We start from the raw sequence: 24,172 nt of genomic DNA on the forward strand, positions 1-24,172 counted from the left end.
CCATCACAGTTTCGAAGGCCATAAAATGCCAAGATAGCACAAAACCCCCCAAAATGACCCCATTTTGGAAAGTAGACACCCCAAGCTATTTGCTGAGAGGCATGGCGAGTATTTTGCAGCTCTCGTTTGTTTTTGAAAATGAAGAAAGACAAGAAAAACATATTTTTTTTTTCTTTTTTCAATTTTCAAAAGTTTGTGACAAAAAGTGAGGTCTGCAAAATACTCACTATACCTCTCAGCAAATAGCTTTGGGTGTCTATTTTCCAAAATGGGGTCATTTGGGGGGGGGTTTATGCCATCTGGGCATTCCATGGCCTCCGAAACTGTGATAGGCAGTGAAGAGTGAAATCAAAAATTTACGCCCTTAGAAAGCCTGAAGGCGGTGCTTGGTTTTCGGGGTCCCGTACGCGGCTAGGCTCCCAAAAAGTCTCACACATGGGGTATCCCCGTATTCAGGAGAAGCAACAGAATGTATTTTGGGGTGTAATTTCACATATTCCCATGGCATGTTTGAGCAATATATCATTTAGTGACAACTTTGTGCAAAAAAAAAAAAAAATTTGTCTTTTTCCCGCAACTTGTGTCACAATATAAAATATTCCATGGACTCGACATGCCTCTCAGCAAATAGCTTGGGGTGTCTACTTTCCAAAATGGGGTCATTTGGGGGGGTTTTGAACTGTCCTGGCATTTTATGCACAACATTTAGAAGCTTATGTCACACATCACCCACTCTTCTAACCACTTGAAGACAAAGCCCTTTCTGACACTTTTTGTTTACATGAAAAAATTATTTTTTTTTGCAAGAAAATTACTTTGAACCCCCAAACATTATATATTTTTTTAAAGCAAATGCCCTACAGATTAAAATGGTGGGTGTTTCATTTTTTTTTTTTCACACAGTATTTGCGCAGCGATTTTTCAAACGCATTTTTTGGGGAAAAAACACACTTTTTAACATTTTAATGCACTAAAACACACTATATTGCCCAAATGTTTGATGAAATAAAAAAGATGATCTTAGGCCGAGTACATGGATACCAAACATGACATGCTTTAAAATTGCGCACAAACGTGCAGTGGCGACAAACTAAATACATTTTTAAAAGTCTTTAAAAGCCTTTACAGGTTACCACTTTAGATTTACAGAGGAGGTCTACTGCTAAAATTACTGCGCTCGATCTGACCTTCGCGGTGATACCTCACATGCATGGTGCAATTGCTGTTTACATTTGACGCCAGACCGACGCTTGCGTTCGCCTTTGTGCGAGAGCAGGGGGGGACAGGGGTGCTTTTTTTTTTTTTTTTTTTTCCTTATTATTTTTTTGCTTTTTTATCTTATTTTTAAACTGTTCCTTTCATTTTTTTTTTTTTTTTTAATCATTTTTATTGTTATCTCAGGGAATGTAAATATCCCCTATGATAGCAATAGGTAGTGACAGGTACTCTTTTTTGAAAAAATTGGGGTCTATTAGACCCTAGATCTCTCCTCTGCCCTCAAAGCATCTGACCACACCAAGATCGGTGTGATAAAATGCTTTCCCAATTTCCCAATGGCGCTGTTTACATCCGGCGAAATCTAAGTCATGAAATGCTCGTAGCTTCCGGATTCTTAGGCCATAGAGATGTTTGGAGCCATTCTGGTCTCTGATCAGCTCTATGGTCAGCTGGCTGAATCACCGGCTGCATTCTCAGGTTCCCTGTTGGTACAGGAGAGCCAGAGAAAAACATGGAAGACGGTGGGGGGGGGGCATTCCCTCCCACTGCTTGTAAAAGCAGTCTAGAGGCTAATTAGCCGCTAGGATTGCTTTTACATGAAAGCCGACCGCTGGCTGAAAAGAATGATACCAAGATGATACCTAAACCTGCAGGCATCATTCTGGTATAACCACTCAAAGTCCAGCAACATACCAGTACGTTGCTGGTCCTTGTTGGGCATATATTGTAAACTTTTTTTTCATGCAGCCTGTGGGCTGAACGAAAAAAAGATATTGATCGGTGGGTATGCCCACCATTAGAATACCTCCCTTCATCCACCCACTTCTAATGATGGGCATACATGCACCATTTATATATGCCGAAGCATGGGGGCATCCTCCCGCAAAAGGCAGGAGCAAATTGCTCCTCCACCCACTGCCCCCACGCTTCGGCATATATGCTGAAGTATGTAACTGTGGTGGTGAAATCACCTCCGACAGCGCTGGAGTCACGGCTTTATGTATCGTGGGAGCAAACGCTGTTGCTGTCAAGATAAATAAATCCGCGCTGCAACTGAATGGCGTACCTGCTAAGCAAATGATGGTTAACAAAAAACAAAGTAACATTACAGTATAACAGTAATACTTACCATACCTGCAAAGCAAATACAAAAAAAAAAACATAGTAAAAAATAAAACATTTAACGCAACCTGTGCCTACCTAAAATATATATATGCCGAAGCATGGGGGCATCCTCCCACAAAAGGCAGGAGCAAATCGCTCCTCCACCCACTGCTGCCCCCACGCTTCGGCATATATGCTGAAGTATGTAACTGTGGTGGTGAAATCACCTCCGACAGCGCTGGAGTCACGGCTTTATGTATCGTGGGAGCAAACGCTGTTGCTGTCAAGATAAATAAATCCACGCTGCAGCTGAATGGCGTACCTGAAAACAAAAAAATGGTTAAAACACATTAAACTATAAAAAAATTACATACCTGAAAAGCAAACATGATAAAACATAACAATAAAACATTGCAGAATAGAATACAGTAAAAAAGAGAAGAACAAAGAGAGAAAATAGAGAGAGAGAGAACAATAAAAACGACAACTATTTTTGGTTTTTTTATTTTATATTTTTTTTGTGTATTTTTTTTTTTTTTACTTTTTTTTTTTTTTTTCTTCTTACCCCTACCATTTCACTAAAAAACTGTCAAAAATGTTAAAAATGACAAGAGACAGTTTTTGACAATTCCTTTATTTAAATGCTTCTTCTTTCTTCCTTCATCTTCTTCTTCTTCTGGTTCTTCTGGCTCTTCTGGTTCTTCCTCCGGCGTTCTCGTCCAGCATCTTCTCCACGGCGTCTTCTATCTTCTTCTCCTCGGGCCGCTCCGCACCCATGGCATGAGGGGAGGCTCCCGCTCTTCTCTTCATCTTCTTCTCTTCTTCATCTTCTTCTTCATCTTCTTCTTCATCTTCTTCTTCATCTTCTTCTTCTTCTTCTCTTCTTCATGTCTTCTCCGGGCCGCTCCGCAGCCATGTGACGTCACGGGGAATGCCACAGGGAAGTCCCGTCATGTCACCGTGCGTCAGAGGGGGGCGGGGTCACCGGGTGGCCCCGCCCCCCGTTATTTAAGAACCGTCAGACGAAGAGACGCCGTCACACAGCGGGAGCCTCCCTCCATGCCACAGCATGGCTGCGGAGCGGCCCGGAGAAGACATGAAGAAGAGAAGATGAAGAAGAAGATGAAGAAGAAGATGAAGAAGAAGATGAAGAAGAGAAGAAGATGAAGAGAAGAGCGGGAGCCTCCCCTCATGCCATGGGTGCGGAGCGGCCCGAGGAGAAGAAGATAGAAGACGCCGCGGAGAAGATGCTGGACGAGAACGCCGGAGGAAGAACCAGAAGAGCCAGAAGAACCAGAAGAAGAAGATGAAGGAAGAAAGAAGAAGCATTTAAATAAAGGAATTGTCAAAAACTGTCTCTTGTCATTTTTAACATTTTTGACAGTTTTTTAGTGAAATGGTAGGGGTAAGTACCCCCTTACCATTTCACACAGGGGGGGGGCCGGGATCTGGGGGTCCCCTTGTTAAAGGGGGCTTCCAGATTCCGATAAGCCCCCCGCCCGCAGACCCCCACAACCACCGGCCACGGTTGTGAGGATGAGGCCCTTGTCCTCATCAACATGGGGACAAGGTGTTTTGGGGGGCTACCCCAAAGCACCCTCCCAATGTTGAGGGCATGTGGCCTGGTACGGTTCAGGAGGGGGGGGGGGGCCGCACTCTCGTCCCCCCCTCTTTTCCTGCGGCCTGCCAGGTTGCGTGCTCGGATAAGGGTCTGGTATGGATTTTTAGGGGGACCCCACGCTGTTTTTTTTTTTTTTTTTTGGCGCGGGGTTCCCCTTAAAATCCATACCAGACCTGAAGGGTCTGGTATGGAATTTAGGGGGACCCCCACATCATTTTTTTTTTTTTTTATTTTGGTTCGGGGTTGCCCTGTGGGGAATTCCCATGCCGTTTTTATCAATGAACTTCTATGTGTATTGTCGGCAATGCAATAGCCGCGGGTAGTTTTAAATGAGTTTTTTCCTTCCAAATGTCATTTTGCTGTCAGACTGTTCTAAACACAGGAAACATGCGCCCCTTTACAGGCATACTATAGACACCCCCCAGGTACGAAATTTAAAGGGATATTACACTTTTATTGTTTGACTTTAAGCATTAATAAAATCACTGCTCCTGAAAAAACGTCCGTTTTTAAAACTTTTTTTTGCATTGATCCATGTCCCCTGGGGCAGGACCCGGGTCCCCAAACACTTTTTATGACAATAACTTGCATATAAGCCTTTAAAATTAGCACTTTTGATTTCTCCCATAGACTTTTAAAGGGTGTTCCGCGGCATTCGAATTTGCCGCGAACACCCCAAATTGTTCGCTGTTCGGTGAACTTGCGAACAGCCAATGTTCGAGTCGAACATGAGTTCGACTCGAACTCGAAGCTCATCCCTACCGGTGACCTTCAATGGGAACTCCTGATTGGTGGACTTTAGGAAGGTGATGGAATATTGGGGTCACTGGGGTATCCACCATCAGAAATTCTGCTGTTTTATTTCATAAACCCCCAGATCCTTTCCTTTATCTATCAATTTCAGAAGCCCCTATATGAGACACTGTGTGAGGTCCTGCTTAATAACCGGGTACATAAGGGGGTGACTGAGCTGTCACAGTGCCCCCTCTTTATACTGTGTAGACATAAGTACTACAACAGCTTCACCTTTATCAGCTTCCCTAATAACAAGATCTTTCCTCTGTATAACATTCTGTATATCCTGTATATTCCGCTCTAGTGATGTTATGTTACTATTCACTAAATGGGAATAATTCCTCATATTCATCTTATAATATAATATCATGTGTCTGGATTTGTCTCTGCAGGTTCTATGATTGTGGTGTGACTTCCTCCAGCTGTGATGATCTCAGATTCATTCTTATCAATAATCGATCCCTCACCAGACTGGAATTATCAAGGAATAATCTGGAAGACTCTGGAATAAAACTTCTATGTGAGGGGCTCAGACATCCTGGCTGTACTCTGCAGTGGCTGAGGTGAGAATTATCCTATAAATGATATAATATTCTGCAGGATTCTGGTATAAATCTTCTATGTGAGGGATCCAGACATGTCACCTAGATGAAAGTTATACAAAGACAGACTTCTGATTGGCCAGTTACACTGGGAGTTCCCATCATAGTCCTTCAGGTCACTCGCTGTTATTGGCTTTCATCCCCTCCCCCCTTCACTGACTATCAGAGATTAGGGATGAGCTTCGAGTTCGAGTCGAACTCATGTTCGACTCGAACATTGGCTGTTCGCAAGTTCGCCGAACAGCAAACAATTTGGGGTGTTCGCGGCAAATTCGAATGCCGCGGAACACCCTTTAAAAGTCTATGGGAGAAATCAAAAGTGCTAATTTTAAAGGTTAATATGCAAGTTATTGTCATAAAAAGTGTTTGGGGACCTGGGTCCTGCCCCAGGGGACATGGATCAATGCAAAAAAAAATTTTAAAAACGGCCGTTTTTTCAGGAGCAGTGATTTTAATAATGCTTAAAGTCAAACAATAAAAGTGTAATATCCCTTTAAATTAAGTAGCTGGGGGGTGTCTATAGTATGCCTGTAAAGGGGTGCATGTTTCCTGTGTTTAGAACAGTCTGACAGCAAAATGACATTTTGAAGGAAAAAACTCATTTAAAACTACCCGCGGCTATTGCATTGCCGACAATACACATAGAAGTTCATTGATAAAAACGGCATGGGAATTCCCCGAAGGGGAACCCCGAACCAAAATTAAAAAAAAAAAAAGACGTGGGAGTCTTCCTAAATTCCATACCAGGCCCTTCAGGTCTGATATGGATATTAAGGGGAACCCCGGCCAAAATTTAAAAAAAAAATGACGTGGGGTTCCCCCTAAATTCCATTCCAGACCCTTCAGGTCTGGTATGGATTTTAAGGGGAACCCCGCGCCAAAAAAATAAAAAAACGGCGTGGGGTCCCCCCAAAAATCCATACCAGACCCTTATCCAAGCACGCAACCTGGCAGGCCGCAGGAAAAGAGGGGGGGACGAGAGTGCGCCTCCCCCTCCTGAACCGTACCAGGCCACATGCCCTCAACATTGGGAGGGTGCTTTGGGGTAGCCTCCCAAAACACCTTGTCCCCATGTTGATGAGGACAAGGGCCTCATCCCCACAACCCTGGCCGGTGGTTGTGGGGGTCTGCGGGCGGGGGGCTTATCGGAATCTGGAAGCCCCCTTTAACAAGGGGACCCCTCAGATCCCGGCCCCCCCTGTGTGAAATGGTAAGGGGGTACTTACCCCTACCATTTCACTAAAAAACTGTCAAAAATGTTAAAAATGACAAGAGACAGTTTTTGACAATTCCTTTATTTAAATGCTTCTTCTTTCTTCTTTCTTCCTTCATCTTCTGGTTATTCTGGTTCTTCTGGCTCTTCTGGTTCTTCCTCCGGCGTTCTCGTCCAGCATCTCCTCCGCGGCGTCTTCTATCTTTTTCTCCTCGGGCCGTTCCGCACCCATTGCATGGGGGGAGGCTCCCGCTCTTCTCTTTATCTTCTTCTTCTGCTCTTCTTCCTTCTTTTCTTCTCTTCATTTTCTTCTCCGGGCCGCTCCGCACCCATGCTGGCATGGAGGGAGGCTCCCGCTGTGTGACGGTGTCTCCTCGTCTGACGGTTCTTAAATAACGAGGGGCGGGGCCACCCGGTGACCCCGCCCCCACTGACGCACGGGACATGATGGGACTTCCCTGTGGCTCCCTTTGCTCGCTCGGTTCCACTCTCCCGACACTCCTCTGCAGCTATTGAATCAGATTGCAACGTCTGATGGTTCGGTCATCCAATGCTCCAGGATTAGAACTTCAGCTATGTGCCGTTCTAACCCAGTTGTGATAGCTCAGAACAAACACCAGGCAGGCTGTATGTAAGTTCAAACAGGAATCTCTTTTATTGGAAAATACAGGCTTTTATACACTAAAAGTGGAGGTGCATACCTCCGGCTCATATTACTCTAACAATACACCTGTAACCTAATTAACCTAATTAACATGAGCTAATTAACTAATCCCTTTAGACAGCCTAGATGACTCAGACATGACCTTTAGGCCAGACTGGCCGTCTTGTAGTTCAGAAAATCCAATATTACAGCAATATTACAACATTAGCACAATCAACATAGACTCTTCTTCACACAATAGCAGAGTTAATTAACACAAATAACAATGGGGATCTAATGACTCTTAGATCCCATAGTAGACTTAGTTACAATACACATTTTAGCAGACAATAGACAGACAGGTGTTTGAATTTACATCAGCATCTCCTAACAGTATCTGTCCCAGCATTATGAATCAGCCACTATTCCAATATGGCAAATCCAGGGTCCCCAGAGTCTGTGTGTCCTGGGGGACCAGGACCCGAATCCACAGTAATACCACCTCAAGGGTCCCCAGGCATACAGCTCACAAAGAGCACCGTTCCCCTAAATGCAAGGGCCCACGATCGATTGGCAAGAGGCTAGCATACAGTCCCCTCCAAAAGTCTCTTTCCCGGCTAGGTCTGTCACACCATGGTTACCCAGCATGCACCTCCAGATCTTGCACATGCTCAGAGCAGCACGAGCCGTGTAATAGGTTGTAGATTGGGTTACCATAGCAACAGCAGTGTCAGAGGAAGTCTCCGCCCCTTAGCTATGGAAACCTCCCCTCCCCCTCCAGGAAGCAGGAAGTTTATCTACATTTACAAAGATTATAAATCTAGAAATACAAAAATCTCCTGCAAAAGGTAATTACTTTATAAAAGATGATAATTGTAAATGATATCCCTTGTTTCTGTGCAGATATATATATATTGTACAGGATGCCATGGCTGGGTCCTGGAAGGACGCTATGTTTCCCCTCTGTTTGGACTGTGGTTCCTTAAAGGGAACAAAAAAGGGTTAACTCACCTGTAAGAGGAAGTGGGTTTAAAAACAAGACAGGAAGTTAGAGAGGGTGTGGAGGAGTGTAGAGGAGAATGTGGATGGTGGATGGTGTTTTGGTGTGCAGCAACAGTGAATAGCAGTGGCCTGCCTGGAAGCCTCCTGCTAGGGGAATCTACCTGCAACAGAAACTAAGGACTGTTTAACTGCAATAGCAGTTCTAGACTTTGCAAGTCGGTGAGACTGAAACCTTTTTCTTTTGTTTTTGCTGCTGTAAAGCTATTTAAGTTCAATAAATCTCCTTTTGAGTGAAAAGCCTGTGTCCTGCGATCTAGCTGGTTCCCCAAACATTACAAGTGGTGGAGAATGCGGGCACGACAGAGTAACAGGCATTTTTCTTGCTGTTTTTTTTTTTTCTGTTTGTGTATTGGACTTAAAACTGACATTTAAAGGGACAGTACAGTGGATTTATGTCCTGGGTTAAAGCCGCACAAACCCTGAAAGCTGAAGCAATGGAGGAGCTAATTAAACAGCTGGCCTTGGCTAATATACAAGCGCAGACTCGCCATGAGGAAGCTAATCAGTGCTTAACAACCCAGCTGGAGGCACAGCAAGAAAACACTCGCCTGTTGGTGGCCCAGTTGGCAGCCCAGCAAGCGACCCAGCAAGAGGTTATGCAGGCTCAGGTGACTGCCTTAAAAGAAGTAGTGCAGCAGCTGTCTCAGGGCCGTGAGCAAGCGGCTGTTGCCCCTGGCAACCAGGTGACCGTGAGGGCAAGCCATTTTTTGCAGAAGTTGTCCCTGAGTGATGATGTAGAGGCATTTCTTGCTACATTTGAGAGGATGGCAGAGAGGGAAGGGTGGCCCCAGGACCAGTGGGCCGGCCTAATTGCTCCTTCCTAACCGGAGATCCTCAAAAAGCCTACTTCGACCTGCCACCAGATCACGCTAAAGACTATCAAACATTAAAGGCAGAAATATTGGCTCGTTTGGGGGTAACTACAGCTGTTCGGGCCCAACGAGTGCACCAATGGAAGTATCATCCAGATCGTCCACCACGGTCTCAAATGCATGACCTGGTGCAACTGGTAAAAAAATGGCTGCAGCCTGAAATGTTGTCTGGCCTCCAAATCGTGGAGCGGGTCGTGCTGGACCGATACTTAAGGTCACTGCCAGACGACCTTCAACGGTGGGTCAGCCATGGAGACCCCAAAACAGTGAACCTCCTTGTCGAGATGGTGGAATGATACACAGTGGTGGAGAATCTGCTTGGCCCTTCTAAGCGCCAAGGACCCAGTCTGCCACGGCCTATTCGTTCGACTGCTGCCCTTCGAAAGGACATTCCCTGGAGCCCTGGAACCAACACCCCGGAAGGTCAAGAGTCACTCCCGATACCTTCTCAGTGATCTGTTCCTGTTCGGAGAGGAGGGGATGTACAATGTTGGCGATGTCATTCCTGAGGCCATACCCGGGCCCACTGCCCACTGCAAGAGGAGCCCATGGGGGGGGCCTTTTTATGTCCAGAAAGCATGCACAACACATATTGATCTTGGAGAAGAGAAATTTGAGTGTGAAGTCCAAGTGAACCACCTCCCTGCCCGAGCTTTCCTGGACTCCGGAAGCATGGTAACCCTGGTCCATCCTAGAGTAATTGGGAGGATCGGTCTGGTAAGAAAAACTTTACGGGTGGTGTGCATTCACGGGGACACTAGAGAGTACCCTCTCATCTCGGTGTCCATCTCCACAGCATGTGGCACTGGTACTCAAGAGGTGGGGGTGGTAAAGAACTTAGTACATGATGTTATCATAGGACGAGACTGTCCATTATTTGCAAAACTGTGGGGACAAGGAGAACTACCTGGATGGTCCAGAGACTGGGGAGAAACTAGTCCCTCTGTTCCTACTGTTGAGAGAAATAACCCTGAAATGCTGAATGTTCTTGAAAATGCTAATGATTTGGTTAATGGTGATGAAAGTAGTGCTGATATTATTAAGGGTGTCAAAATGTGTGGTTCACAGACCTACCTGAACACTGAAGAGGGGGGGAACCTTCCCCACTTCAGGTAATGCTTGGGGAAGAGGATGAGGAAGTGGCCGTTACCCCTGCCCTACCGGTTTTGGGTGTTCCGCAGGGGGCATTTGGTACTGCCCAGATGCAGGACCCCACTTTGGCCCATGCACGGGAACAGGTTGTAGTAATAAATGGGGTTCCCCAAGAGCCAGGTGCGAATGAGCGGTGGCTACACTTTGCAATATGTAATGAATTGCTTTATCGGGTTACCAAAGTGAGAGAAAATGTGGTAGAGCAATTATTGGTACCACAACAGTATAAACGCAAGGTCCTGGACCTGGCCCATGATGATGTTTTAGGGGGACACCTGGGAGTTGAAAAGACGGAGGCACGGATCACCAACCGGTTTTACTGGCCAAGTCTGAAAGCAGAGGTAAGGAGATACTGTACCTCTTGTCCCACCTGTCAGTTGACTGCTCCGGTGACCCACTTCTGGAATCCTTTGGTCCCTCTGCCAATAATTGAGGTCCCATTTGAAAGGATAGCCATGGATATAGTGGGTCCCTTGGTAAAGTCGGCTCGAGGTCACTCCTACATACTGGTGATTCTCGACTATGCCACCCGATATCCTGAGGCGCTACCCCTGCGGAATATCTCCTCTAAGGCTATGGCCCGGGAATTATTCCAGTTGTTTACATTGACTGGTTTTCCCAAGGAAATACTAACGGACCAGGGCACCCCGTTTATGTCGAGGGTTATGGCCGATGTGTGCACGCTCTTCCGGATTAAACAGCTGCGCACATCGGTCTACCATCCCCAAACGGATGGAATAGTAGAACGCTTTAATAAGACCCTTAAATCTATGCTCAAGAGAGTTGTACAAAGGGATGGGAAAGACTGGGACTGCCTGTTACCAGCTCTCCTGTTTGCTATCCGGGAAGTGCCCCAGGCCTCCACTGGGTTTTCACCCTTTGAGTTGGTATATGGGCGGAGACCTCGCGGATTACTGGATTTTGTTAAAGAGGAATGGGAAAGTGAACCTAGTCAGCATAAGAGTGTTCTTGAATATGTTTCCCAAATGCAGGAGAGGATCCGAACTGTGTTGCCACTAGTCAAGGAACATTTACAAAAAGCCCAGGAGGCTCAACAACGAGTCTATAATAGGGCTGCTAAAATAAGGAACTTCCAAGTGGGGGATCGAGTAGCGGTGTTGATTCCCACTATGGAAAGTAAATTCTTAGCCAGGTGGCAAGGCCCCTTTGAAGTTGTAGAAAAAGTGGGAGAGGTGAATTATAAAGTCCACCAACCGGGTAAGAGGAAACCCTATCAAATATATCATGTAAATTTGTTAAAGCCCTGGATAGAGAGGGAACCAGTGACCTCCCTGGCTAGTGCAAGATTGGAGCCTCGGGTTGGGGTGGAGAGTGTCCAAGTAGCCAATACCCTGTCTAAAACCCAAAGTCAGCAGGCAAAGGAGTTCTTGCAGAGAAATAAAGAAACATTTTCAGACTTGCCAGGGCTCACGAGTACCGTAGAGCATGATATCATCACGGAACCATTAGTCAAAGTTTTTGTCCGGCCCTACTGCATCCCAGAGGCCCAAAGGAAGGCTGTTTCAGAGGAAGTGAAGAAGATGTTAGACCTGGAGATTATTGAAGAATCGCAGAGTGAGTGGTCGAGCCCGATTGTGTTGGTACCGAAGCCCAACGGGACTCTGCGATTCTGCAATGATTTCCGGAAACTTAATGAAGTTTCACGGTTTGATGCCTACCCCATGCCCCGGGTAGATGAGCTTATTGAGAGACTAGGTCCAGCCAGGTTTATCACTACATTAGACCTTACCAAGGGATATTGGCAAATCCCGTTGACTAAGGCTGCTAGGGAGAAAACTGCTCTTTCTGCCCCAGAGGGGAGTTTTCAGTACAAAAGGATGCCTTTTGGATTGCAAACTGTTCCAGCCACATTCCAGCGAGCAATGGATAGGATTTTACGACCTCACTGGAAGTATGCCTCGGTGTACTTGGACGACATAGTCATTTTTAGCAGAGACTGGGAATCACACTTTCCCAAAGTCCAGGCAGTGCTGGACTCTCTTTGGAAGGAGGGGTTTACAATAAACCCTGAAAATGTACTTTGGGAATGAAGGTGGTGAAATACCTGGGCTATATCGTGGGTAGAGGGGTGGTGAAACCTCAGGTCAGCAAGGTAGAGGCTATACAGAGTTGGCCCCGTCCCCTCACAAAAAAGCAGGTAGGCGGTGAAATACCTGGGCTATATCGTGGGTAGAGGGGTGGTGAAACCTCAGGTCAGCAAGGTAGAGGCTATACAGAGTTGGCCCCGTCCCCTCACAAAAAAGCAGGTACGTGCATTCTTGGGCATGGTGGGATACTACAGGAGGTTTGTACCCATCTTTGCCACGTTGGCGGCTCCATTGACCGATCTGACTAAGGGTCGGAAATCGGTCATGGTGGAGTGGAATGCAGACGCTGAGAAGGCCTTTTTGGAGCTCAAGTCCGCACTGTGCCAACACCCTGTCCTGGTTGCACCCAATTTTTCAAAAGAGTTTGTTGTCCAAAACTGATGCTTCCGATGTAGGATTGGGAGCGGTGTTGTCACAGGTTGTTCATGGAGAGGAGCACCCGGTAGTCTTCCTCAGTAGGATGTTAACACCAGCGGAGAAAAACTACGCTATAACTGAACGAGAGTGTCTGGCCATTAAGTGGGCTCTGGAGTCCCTCAGATATTACCTTTTGGGGAGGAAGTTTAGGCTGATTTCTGACCATGCCCCTTTAACATGGTTGAGACAGGGTAAAGGGAATATTGCCAGGGTTACTCGGTGGTTCCTGGCACTCCAGGAATTTAAATTTGTAGTAGAGCATAGGCCCGGGAGACTGCATCAAAATGCAGATGCACTCTCTCAAGTCCATTGTTTGAGCTTCACTGTTGCCTCCACCTCCATGGCGTTGGGGCACAGGGGGGATATGTACAGGACGCCATGGCTGGGTCCTGGAAGGACGCTATGTTTCCCCTCTGTTTGGACTGTGGTCCCTTTAAGGGAACAAAAAAAGGGTTAACTCACCTGTAAGAGGAAGTGGGTTTCAAAACAAGACAGGAAGTTAGAGAGGGTGTGGAGGAGTGTAGAGGATAATGTGGATGGTGGATGGTGTTTTGATGTGCAGCAACATTGAATAGCAGTGTCCTGCCTGGAAGCCTCCTGCTAGGGGAATCTACCTGCAACAGAAACTAAGGACTGTTTAACTGCAATAGCAGTTCTGGACTTTGCAAGTTGGTGAGACTGAAACCTTTTTCTTTTGTTTTTGCTGCTGTAAAGCTATTTAAGTTCAATAAATCTCCTTTTGAGTGAAAAGCCTGTGTCCTGCGATCTAGCTGGTTCCCCAAACATTACAATATATATATATATTGTTATGGAATTATTTCTCTAAAACAAAAGTTAATAGTGAAGCTGCAGGAAGAGATTCACAGGACTCAATCACTGTGTGTAAAATGTTCGTTCCATGCAAAAATGTATTATTACATGTTATTTTATACATAGATGAGAAAGGGGAGGTGTGAGATGTTATTAAAAGTTATTAAAAGCCCTCGGGCTTTCACACTGAACAAACAGCGGAGGCTGTTTAGGGGCGGTTTGCAGGCAGTATTTTTAGCGCAATACCGCCTGCAAACCGCCCCAGTGTGAAAGGGGTCTAAGAAATATAAATATATTATTAAAATCTGGAGAATAGAACAATTGTAAAAGTAAAACCTTGAGGGGGAGGGGGGAGTAGAGACAGAGAGAGATTCTAGTAGAAGATGTGTCTGTGTGTGAGGTGAAGATCACAGAACACATTTCAACAGTCAGAACAAAATGGAGTCTCTTGTGCTTAAATCACCAATACAGAGAATGTCCATATCATATATATATATATATATATATATATATATATATATATATATATATATATATATAAAACATCTGTACAGAAATCATTTATCATTTACAATTAGCATTGTTTAAAAAGTAATTACCTTTTGCAGAAGCTGCCCCACCAAATTGCCCCATCAAAACTGCCTCATCATATTACCGCTATCAAAACTGCCCCATCAAAATTGCCCCATCATACTGCCACCATCATATTACCCCCATCAAAATTGCCCTATCCTATTACCCCCATCAAAACTGTCCCATCCTTTTGCCCTCATCAAACTGCCCCATTAAAACTGCCCCATAAAATTGCCCCATCAAAACTGCCCCATCCTATTGTCCTCATCAACCTGCCCCATAAAATGGCCCCATCAAAACTGCCCCCATCAAAACTGACCCATCAAAACTGACCCATCATACTGCCAACATCAAATAGCCCCATAAAAACTGCCCCATAAAATTGCCCCCATCAAAACTGCCCCCATCAAAACTGCCCCATCAAAACTGCCCCATCATACTGCCACCATCAAAATGGCCCCATCAAAACTGCCCCATAAAATTGCCCCATCAAAACTGCCCCATCCAAATTCCCTCATCAAACTGCCCCATAAAATTGCCCCAACAAAACTGTCCCATCCTATTGCCCTCATCAAACTGCCCCATCAAAACTGCCCCATAAAATTGCCCCATCAAAACTGCCCCATCCATTTTCCCTCATCAACCTGCCCCATAAAATTGCCCCATCAAAACTGCCCCATCAAAATTGCCCCCATCAAAACTGCCCCATCCTATTGCCCCATCAAAACTGCCCCATCCTATTGCCCCCATCAAAACTGCCCCATCATACTGCCACCATCAAAATGGCCCCATCAAAACTGCCCCATAAAATTGCCCCATCAAAACTGCCCCATCCTATTGCCCTCAATAAACTGCGCCATCAAAACTGTCCCATAAAATTGCCTCATCAAAACTGCCCCCATTAAAATTGCCCCATCAAAACTGCCCCATCCTATTGCCCCCATCAAAATTGCCCCATAATACTACCCCCATCAAAATGCCCCTATCACAATTGCCCCCATCAAAATCACCCCATCATATTGCCCCCATCAAAATTGCCCCAACAAATTGCCCCCATCAAAATTGCCCCATCGTGCTGCTACTATCAAAATTGCCCCATCATATTGCTCCCATCAAAACTGCCCCATCCTATAGCCCCATTCTACTGCCACCCTCAAACGTGCCCTATCCTATTGCCCCATCAAACTGCCCCAATCAAAACTGCCCCCATCCATCCTATTGCCCCATCAAAACTTCCCAATCAAAATGGCCCTATTATACTCCCACTATCAAAATAGCCCCATCAAAATTGCCCCATCAAAACTGCCCCCATCAAAACTGCCCCATCAAAACTGCTCCCATCCTATTGCCCCATCATATTGCCCCCCCAAAAAATGCCCGATCCTATTGCCGTCATCAAACTTGTCCCCATCAAAATTGCTCCATTAACAGCTACCATGAAAACTGTCCCATCAAATTGCCCTATCAAAACTGCCCCCATCAAAACTGAACATGAAAGCTGCACCCATCTTGTTGCCCCAAAATTGCCCCATCCTATTGCCTCATCAAAATTGTCCCATCAAAACTTCCCCCTCCTATTCCTGTATTATAAATGATTAGTAATGGTGTGTCCCCTCCGCCCCCCCGGGCTTTGTATGTTATGAGAGATGAGATGTTTCAGCCCCTCCCCCACCGCCCATCATGTGTATAAGAAGATTTGGTCACCATGGCAACAAAAGCCTGGTTACCCTTTTTATAAATGGCCGCTGCCTCACATTACGTCATTTCTGGTTTACAAATAACGGGATGGTATGGCCCGGCGATGCCGATCAATCTCCCAGGAGACATTGCAGAGCAGAAATGACGAGCTCCACCCCCGGGGAGGAGGAAGGGAAGATTTCAATCTGAGATATAAAATATATATAAATGTCATTTGATGTGTCTACTTCTGCCCCTCCCCGGAAGAACATTTCATTTTCTAAGACTCCGCCCACTGATTATTCATTGGATGTGTCTACTTCTGCTCCTCCCTGGAAGAACATTTCATTCTCTAAGACCCCGCCCACTGATTATTCATTGGATGTGTCTACTTCTGCCCCTCCCTGGAAGAACATTTCATTCTCTAAGACCCGCCCACTGATTATTCATTGGATGTGTCTACTCCTGCCCCTCCCTGGAAGAACATTTCATTCTCTAAGACCCCGCCCACTGATTATTCATTGGATGTGTCTACCTCTGCCCCTCCCTGGAAGAACATTTCATCTCTTTCCTTCTTCTCCCTCCAGGATTATAGTCTGTACAGGGACATTATGGAGCTGTGATGATCTTTGCTCCGTTATCTCCACAAACCGAACTCTGACCTCTCTGTATATAATGTTGTATGATGATAAGAAGATGTCGGAGTCAGAAGTGAGACGACGTTGTGAGGTCCTCCGGAATGCCGGCTTCTATGTGTATAGACGGTAAGATCTGTTCTATTGGAGGTAACACACATACTAAGTCTTAGAATGTGAATAGTAAAATGTAGACAACATTGGATGGTGATGAGATGATGGAGGTGGGACATTGTTGGGAGGTCTTCTGACATGCGGGCTGCACTGTAATGAAAATGGAAGGACGGGTGACAAACATTCTATACAATTTCTGTAGAACCCATTGGAGGTCTCTGTAGTTCTACAGATAATGAGAGAGATGATTGAGATTTCCTGGGCCAGTCACAGATTTCCCAGATGATGGAGAATCTATTCCTCATCCCAAGTTTTATCATTACAGATGGGGGATGGGGAAAATCAGATCCACCAATAATAATCTTAGTCAGGTCCTCCAATCTTCCACAAGGTTTTACCTTTACAGAAAAATAACCCCCCATCCCCCGAGGTCCATCCAATGTGCCAGTATAACTGAGCCAATCAGATGTGTGCTCTCATCCTGTACACATGACAGCCCAGCACACTAGTCATACAGTCTGCTATCCCAATGGTTGGATGGACATGAGTGTGTGGCCCCTGCCATGGTGAGGGCCCCTCACTTTTCCATCATTTCTTACAGAGCACAGTATGAGCTCCTCCCCCTCCATCATCACAGCAACATTTCCTCCTCTAACACTCTCATTTTATTCTTCTATGAAGGGATGGATACTGGTATGTATCTATAGACAGAAGAATATAAGAAGATGATGTGTGGTAGCCCCTCCCCCTCTCAGGTAATACACGGATCTGGATATGAAGAGAATGTCCGGAATGGAATGATATCAGAGTAAAGTCATATGAACTCTCAGCTTTTATTTTCTCTTTCTAATCCTTAAATATAGAACTCCAGTAATAGTAATCTTTGTATTATTTTCCTCATCTAAATGGCGTCATTTCTGCTCAGTATTGCCCACTTCCTGTGTTGTTGTGTGACCGGTGCCCCCTTCACAGCACTGATCTGAAAGGGGCACCCGCGCATGTGCACTCCCATCTATTGTACTACAAGTCTACGGTGACACACTGGCTGCACCGCACATAACATCACCGCTACAGCTCCGTCTCCATTGTCATCTGATTGGAGCCCCGCCTCCTCTCTAGGAGTGACAGCCACCCCTGGCAGATTCTGTGTCACCCATCCCACTGCAGAGCATTACATATCACCCATCCCACTGCAGAGCATTACATGTCACCAATCCTAAGGCAGAGCACCATGTGTCACCCATCCCACTGCAGGGCATTACCTGTCACCCATCCCACTGCAGAGCATTACATATCACCCATCCTACTGCAGATCATTACGTGTCACCCATCCCACTGCAGAGCATTACATGTCACCCATCCCACTGCAGAGCATTACATGTCACCCATCCCACTGCAGAGCATTACGTGTCACTCATCCCACCTAAAAGCATTATGTGTCACCCATCCCACTGCAGAGCATTATGTGTCACCCATCCCACTTCAGAGCATTATGTGTCACCCATCCCACTGCAGAGCATTACATGTCACCCATCCTACTGCAGACCATTATGTGTTACCCAACCCACTGCAGAGTATTATGTGTCACCCATCCCACTGCAGAACATTACGTGTCACCCATCCCACTGTAGAGCATTTCACACCACCCATCCCACTACAGAGCATTACCTATCACCCATCCCACTGCAGAGCATTACATTTCACCAATCCCACTGCAGAGCATTAGGTGTCACCCAACCCACTGCAGAGCATTAGGTGTCACCCAACCCACTGCAGAGCATTAGGTGTCACCCATCCCACTGCAGGGCATTACGTGTCAACCAAACCACTGCAGAGCATTATGTGTCACCCATCCCACTGCAGAGTATTATGTTTCACTCATCCTACTGCAGAGCATTACATGTCACCCATCCCACTGCAGAGTATTACGTGTCACCCATCCCACTGCAGAGTATTACGTGTCACCCATCCCACTGCAGAGTATTACGTGTCACCCATCCCACTGCAGAGCATTACGTGTAGTCACTAGTGATGGGCCAAACACCCTCTTGTTCTTTTCATATCAGAACTTTCAAACATCACAAAAAATTGGACCCGAATGACAAACCTCATTGTAGTTTATGGGACCTGAACTGCATAAGTCCCCATTTAGAAGGCTTTTAATGCAAGTAAATGGCCATGAAGAGGGTATGGGGGCCCGGTACTGCCCTGGGGGACATCAATGAGATTTTTTTTGTTAAACAATCTTTTTTAAAGGAGAAGTGATTTTAATGATGCTTAAAGTTAAACAATAAAAAGAAAATTGTTTAACCATTTCAGCCCTGGAAGGATTTACCCCCTTCCTGACCAGAGCATTTTTTTGCGATTTGGCACTGCTTTATTTTAACTGACAATTGCGCAGTCTTACGATGTTGTATCCAAACAATTGACGTCCTTTTCTTCCCACAAATAGAGCTTTCTTTTGGTGGTATTTGATCACCTCTGCAGTTTTTATTTTTTGCGCTATAAACAAAAAAAGAGCAACCATTTAAAAAAAAACATTATTGTTTACTTTTTGCTATAATAAATATCCGCAAAAATATATTAAAAAAAATAATTTCTTCCTCAGTTTAGACCAAAATGTATTTTTCTACATATGTTTGGTAATAAAAATCACAATAAGCATTTATCGATTGGTTTGCGCAAAAGTTATAACATCTACAAAATACGGGATAGTTTTATGGCATTTTTTTATTATTTTTTTTTTTACTAGTAATGGCGGCGATCTGTGATTTTTATTGGGACTGTGACATGGCGGGCAGATCGGACACTTTTGACACTAATTTGGGACGATTGACAATTATACAGCGATCAGAGATACAAATAGCCACTGATTACTGTATAAATGTGACTGGCAGGGAAGGGGTTAAACACTAGGGGGTGATCAAGGGGTTAAGTGTGTTCCCTGGATGTGTTCTAACTGTAGGGGGGATGGGCTCACTACAACATGACAGAGATCACCGCTCCCGATCACTGGGATCAGTAGATCCCTGTCATATTGCTAGGCAGAACAGGGAAGTGCCTTGTTTCCCCGTTCTGCCTCCCAAGGTGGGCATGTGCCCACTAGGCGGCAAATTCAATGAGATGTATGTGTATGTTCCGTTGCCTGCCCGTTCCATTCTGCCGAGGTAAATGTGCGTGCGGTGGTTGGCATGTGGTTAAATATAGTGCCGGGGGGTCTCCTTAGTTTGCCTGTAAAATGGCCCATCTGTACCCTGTATAGAACCTGCTGCAGCAAAACTGACATTTATAAAAGAAAGCTTGCAGGAAAAAAATATTTAAATGTCAATTTTTTTTCTTTATAAATAATGGCTTGGGGGGGCGGTCCGTACGATGAGGTCACAATGTAGAGCACTGGGAACAGGATTAGAGATTTGTTGGATAAATTCTGGTGTCTCTTTGGCAGACTTTGGTGCTCTTGCCAATAGGTTGAGTGGTGGGAGGTTAAATGCCTTGTCAAGCATGTGGTACCCAAATGGTTGGTGTTTTTGCCACGCTTGATGTGTCTGAGACAATGTTTCAAATTGCAACAGTGCGATCGGCTGCAGATGTAATAAAAAAGGTCCAGACAGCTGAGCTGTGGGAAGTGGGCCGGGAGATGACAGCTCCACAATGTGATGGAATAGAGTGGCTGCTCTCTACTCTTCCATGATGGCTGCCTCCTTGGGGTTGTGCCTCACCCTCACTTTCCTCCTCTGCTCTATCCGGCACCCAAGTCACATCAGTGACCTTATTATCATCTTAATCATTTCCTCCATCCTTATTACCACTGGAGACAACTTGGCAAATACAAATCACATTCACATATCTATGTATTGATGAAACATTTCATGGAATGTATACAATGTAATATCTCGGTGTAATTGTACAATTATCTATGTAGATGGCCAGAGATTTGTCTGGTAATTGTGTCCCGGTGTTGGGTCTGCTGGACCTCTTCCACGTATAGAGGATGTCCTCACCAAAACCTCAGATTTCTCTGCAACCCTCTAAAGGAAAGTCTTCTACTCTTCATGGATATAATGGTCGCCTCCCATTGTGAATTCCCTCTTCTCCCCTCTGTAGGATTCCACACTTCCCAATATTATCAATACTTACTATGATGATGATGAGGATCCGACTCATTATTAGGATTCATTCATGGCAGGAAAAAGACATTTTCTAAAGTTTCTCATCAATAAAAGCCAAATGGAACAATCACTAATACAGAGAAAGAGACCGCATCATCCTCTTACTGCTGTCCTTCTCCTCTCCATCCTCCATACTCCTCTCCATCCTCCATACTACTCTCCATCCTCCATACTACTCTCCATCCTTCATACTCCTCTCCATCCTCCAATCTCAATCCTCCATACTCCTCTCCATCCTCCATACTCCTCTCCATACTCTTCCCCATCCTCCATACTCCTCCCCATCCTCCATACTCCTCTCCACCCCCCATACTCCTCTCCATCCCCCATACTCCTCTACATCCTCCATACTACTCTCCATACTCCTCTCCATCCTCCATACTCCTCTCCATCCCCCATACTCCTCTACATCCTCCATACTACTCTCCATCCTCCATACTCCTCTCCATCCTCCATACTCTCTCTCCATCCTCCATACTGCTCTCCATCTTCCATACTGCTCTCCATCCTCCATACTACTGTCCATCCTCCATACTTCTCTCCATCCTCCATACTCCTCTCCATCCCCCATACTCCTCTACATCCTCCATACTACTCTCCATCCTCCATACTCCTCTCCATCCTCCATACTCTCTCTCCATCCTCCATACTGCTCTCCATCTTCCATACTGCTCTCCATCCTCCATACTACTGTCCATCCTCCATACTTCTCTCCATCCTCTATACTTCTCTCCATCCTCCATACTGCTCTCCATCCTCCATACTCCTCTTCATCCTCCATACTCCTCTCCATCCTCCATACTCCTCTCCATCCTCCATAATCCTCTCCATCCTCCATAATCCTCTCCATCCTCCATACTCTTCTCCATCCTCCATACTGCTCTCCATCCTCCATACTACTGTCCATCCTCCATACTTCTCTACATCCTCCATACTTCTTTCCATCCTCCATACTGCTCTCCATCCTCCATACTCCTCTCCATCCTCCATACTGCTCTCCATCCTGCATACTGCTCTCCATCCTCCATACTGCTCTCCATCCTCCATACTCCTCTCCATTCTCCATATTCCTCTCCATCCTCCATACTCCTCTCCATCCTCCATCCTCCATACTCCACTCCTCTCCATCCTCTATGCTCCTCTCCATCCTCCTCTCCATCCTCCATACTCTTCTCCATCATCCACACTACTCTCCATCCTCCATACTCCTCTCCATCCTCCATACTTCTCCCATCCTCCATACTTCTCTCCATCCTCCATACTGCTCTCCATCCTCCATACTCCTCTCCATCCTCCATACTGCTCTCCATCCTCCATACTGCTCTCCATCCTCTATACTGCTCTCCATCCTCCATACTTCTCTCCATCCTCCATACTCCTCTCCATCCTCCATACTCCTCTCCATCCTCCATACTCTTCTCCATCCTCCATACTACTCTCCATTCTCCATATTCCTCTCCGTCCTCCATACTCCTCTCCGTCCTCCATACTCCTCTCTGTCCTCCATACTCCTCTCCATCCTCTATACTCCTCTCCATCCTCCATACTCCTCTCCGTCCTCCATACTACTCTCCATCCTCCATAATCCTCTCCATCCTCCGTACTACTCTCCATCCTCCATACTACACTCCATCCTTTATACTCCACTCTTCTCCATCCTCTATGCTCCTCTCCATCCTCCTCTCCATCCTCCATACTCTTCTTCATCATCCACACTACTCTCCATCCTCCATACTGCTCTCCATCCTCCATACTTATCTCCATCCTCCATACTGCTCTCCATCCCCCATACTACTGTCCATCCTCCATACTCCTCTCCATTCTCCACTCCTATCCATACTCCTCTCCATCCTCTATATTCCTTCCCATCCTCCTCTCCATCCTCCATACTACTCTCCAACCTCTCTCTCCTCCCCCTGCACTCTCCTTTTGTTGCATTTTCTCTCTTTTTCCCTCACTCTCTCTGTCCTCTCCCTGCACTCTCTCTCTCCTCTCCTTGGATGTAATAAAGTGATGCGGCTCTATCTAACATATACGGCATTCCCGGCTCCCAGTGTCTCTCTCTTCTTTCTGCATCTCTCTGCAATTGCTTTCTCCATGTTGCTGACATTATCTTGTATAAGAACAGAACCCGATTCATCAGCAATCCCAAGGAGAGACGGACATCTCATAGCCGGCTCTCTGCTGCCTTATATCAGAGTTTTTGTTCCACAACCAGAACTTTATCCCCCTGAATGACAAGCTTAGCCAAGTGATCCCATTTCTAGAAGTTCATCTTTACTTCTGCCAACTCCCCCATCTCTGCTCTGCATGACTCTCTGCCAACACGGCTACTAAGATTTCATTGTGCCGAGTCCATTCAGCCGCTTTGCCTTTCACTGACAACTTGCTGCCATTTTTATTATATCATCTAAATGTAATCAGAACAACCCATGGATAAATTAATTTCATGTCATGGATCATTACCCAAAGGGACCTGATTATCCTGATTGATTATTGGGCTACCAATATTATTACCTAGTTATTGGAAGGTGTTATTCTCTATAAATTTACCCCATTGAGGTTTTTTACTCTGAAATCAATAAAGTTTTGTATATTTTTTAACCTTATTCTGTGATTATTACCAACTTCTTCCCAGCTTGTTCTCCACAGCCGATTCCCTTTCACCTTTCCCTTCCCCCTCTCACCTCTCCCTTCCCCCTCTCACCTCTCCCTTCCCCCTCTCACCTCTCCCTTCCCCCTCTCATCTCTCTCTTCCCCCTCTCCCCTCTCCCTTCCCCCTCTCATCTCTCCCTTCCCCCTCTCATCTCTCCCTTCCCCCCTCACCTCTCCCTTCCCCCTCATCTCTCTCTTCCCCCTCTCTCTGCATATGTTCCTTTCCTTGCCCTCTCTCTATATTTACCACATAATATGTTCCTACCATATAATGTATATACAGTATCTGACAAAAGTGAGTACACCCCTAGGTGAAAATCTCAAAATTGGGTCCAAAGTTTTAATATTTTGTGTGGCCACCATTATTTTCCAGCACTGCCTTAACCCTCTTGGGAATGGAGGTCACCCGAGCTTCACAGGTTGCCACTGGAGTCCTCTTCCACTCCTCCATGATGACATCACGGAGCTGGTGGATGTTAGAGACTTTGCGCTCCTCCACCTTCTGTTTGAGGATGTCCCACAGATGATCAATAGCGTTTAGGTCTGGAGACATGCTTGGCCAGTCCATTATCTTTACCCTCAGCTTCTTTAGCAAGGCAGTGGTGGTCTTGAAGGTGTGTTTGGGGTGGTTATCATGTTGGAATACTGCCCTGCGGCCCAGTCTCTGAAGGGAGGGGATCATGCTCTGCTTCAGTATGTTACAGTACATGTTGGCATTCATGGTTCCCTCAA

General features: G+C 45.8%; 1 protein-coding gene across 1 annotated transcript in view; it reads left to right on the top strand.

Moving 5' to 3' along the window:
- LOC141133848 (NACHT, LRR and PYD domains-containing protein 3-like) overlaps positions 1–24,172 on the top strand; it is a 272,614-nt gene that overhangs the window by 200,224 nt on the left and 48,218 nt on the right. The window contains exons 7-9 of the mRNA XM_073623428.1: positions 5,131–5,301; positions 16,455–16,631; positions 17,298–17,371. Coding sequence (XP_073479529.1) covers positions 5,131–5,301; positions 16,455–16,631; positions 17,298–17,337 — 388 coding nt within the window. The 3' untranslated portion in view covers positions 17,338–17,371. The remainder of the gene's footprint in view (positions 1–5,130; positions 5,302–16,454; positions 16,632–17,297; positions 17,372–24,172) is intronic.

The sequence above is a fragment of the Aquarana catesbeiana genome, linkage group LG03 (genome assembly GCF_042186555.1).
Source record: "Aquarana catesbeiana isolate 2022-GZ linkage group LG03, ASM4218655v1, whole genome shotgun sequence".
NCBI lineage: Eukaryota > Metazoa > Chordata > Amphibia > Anura > Ranidae > Aquarana > Aquarana catesbeiana.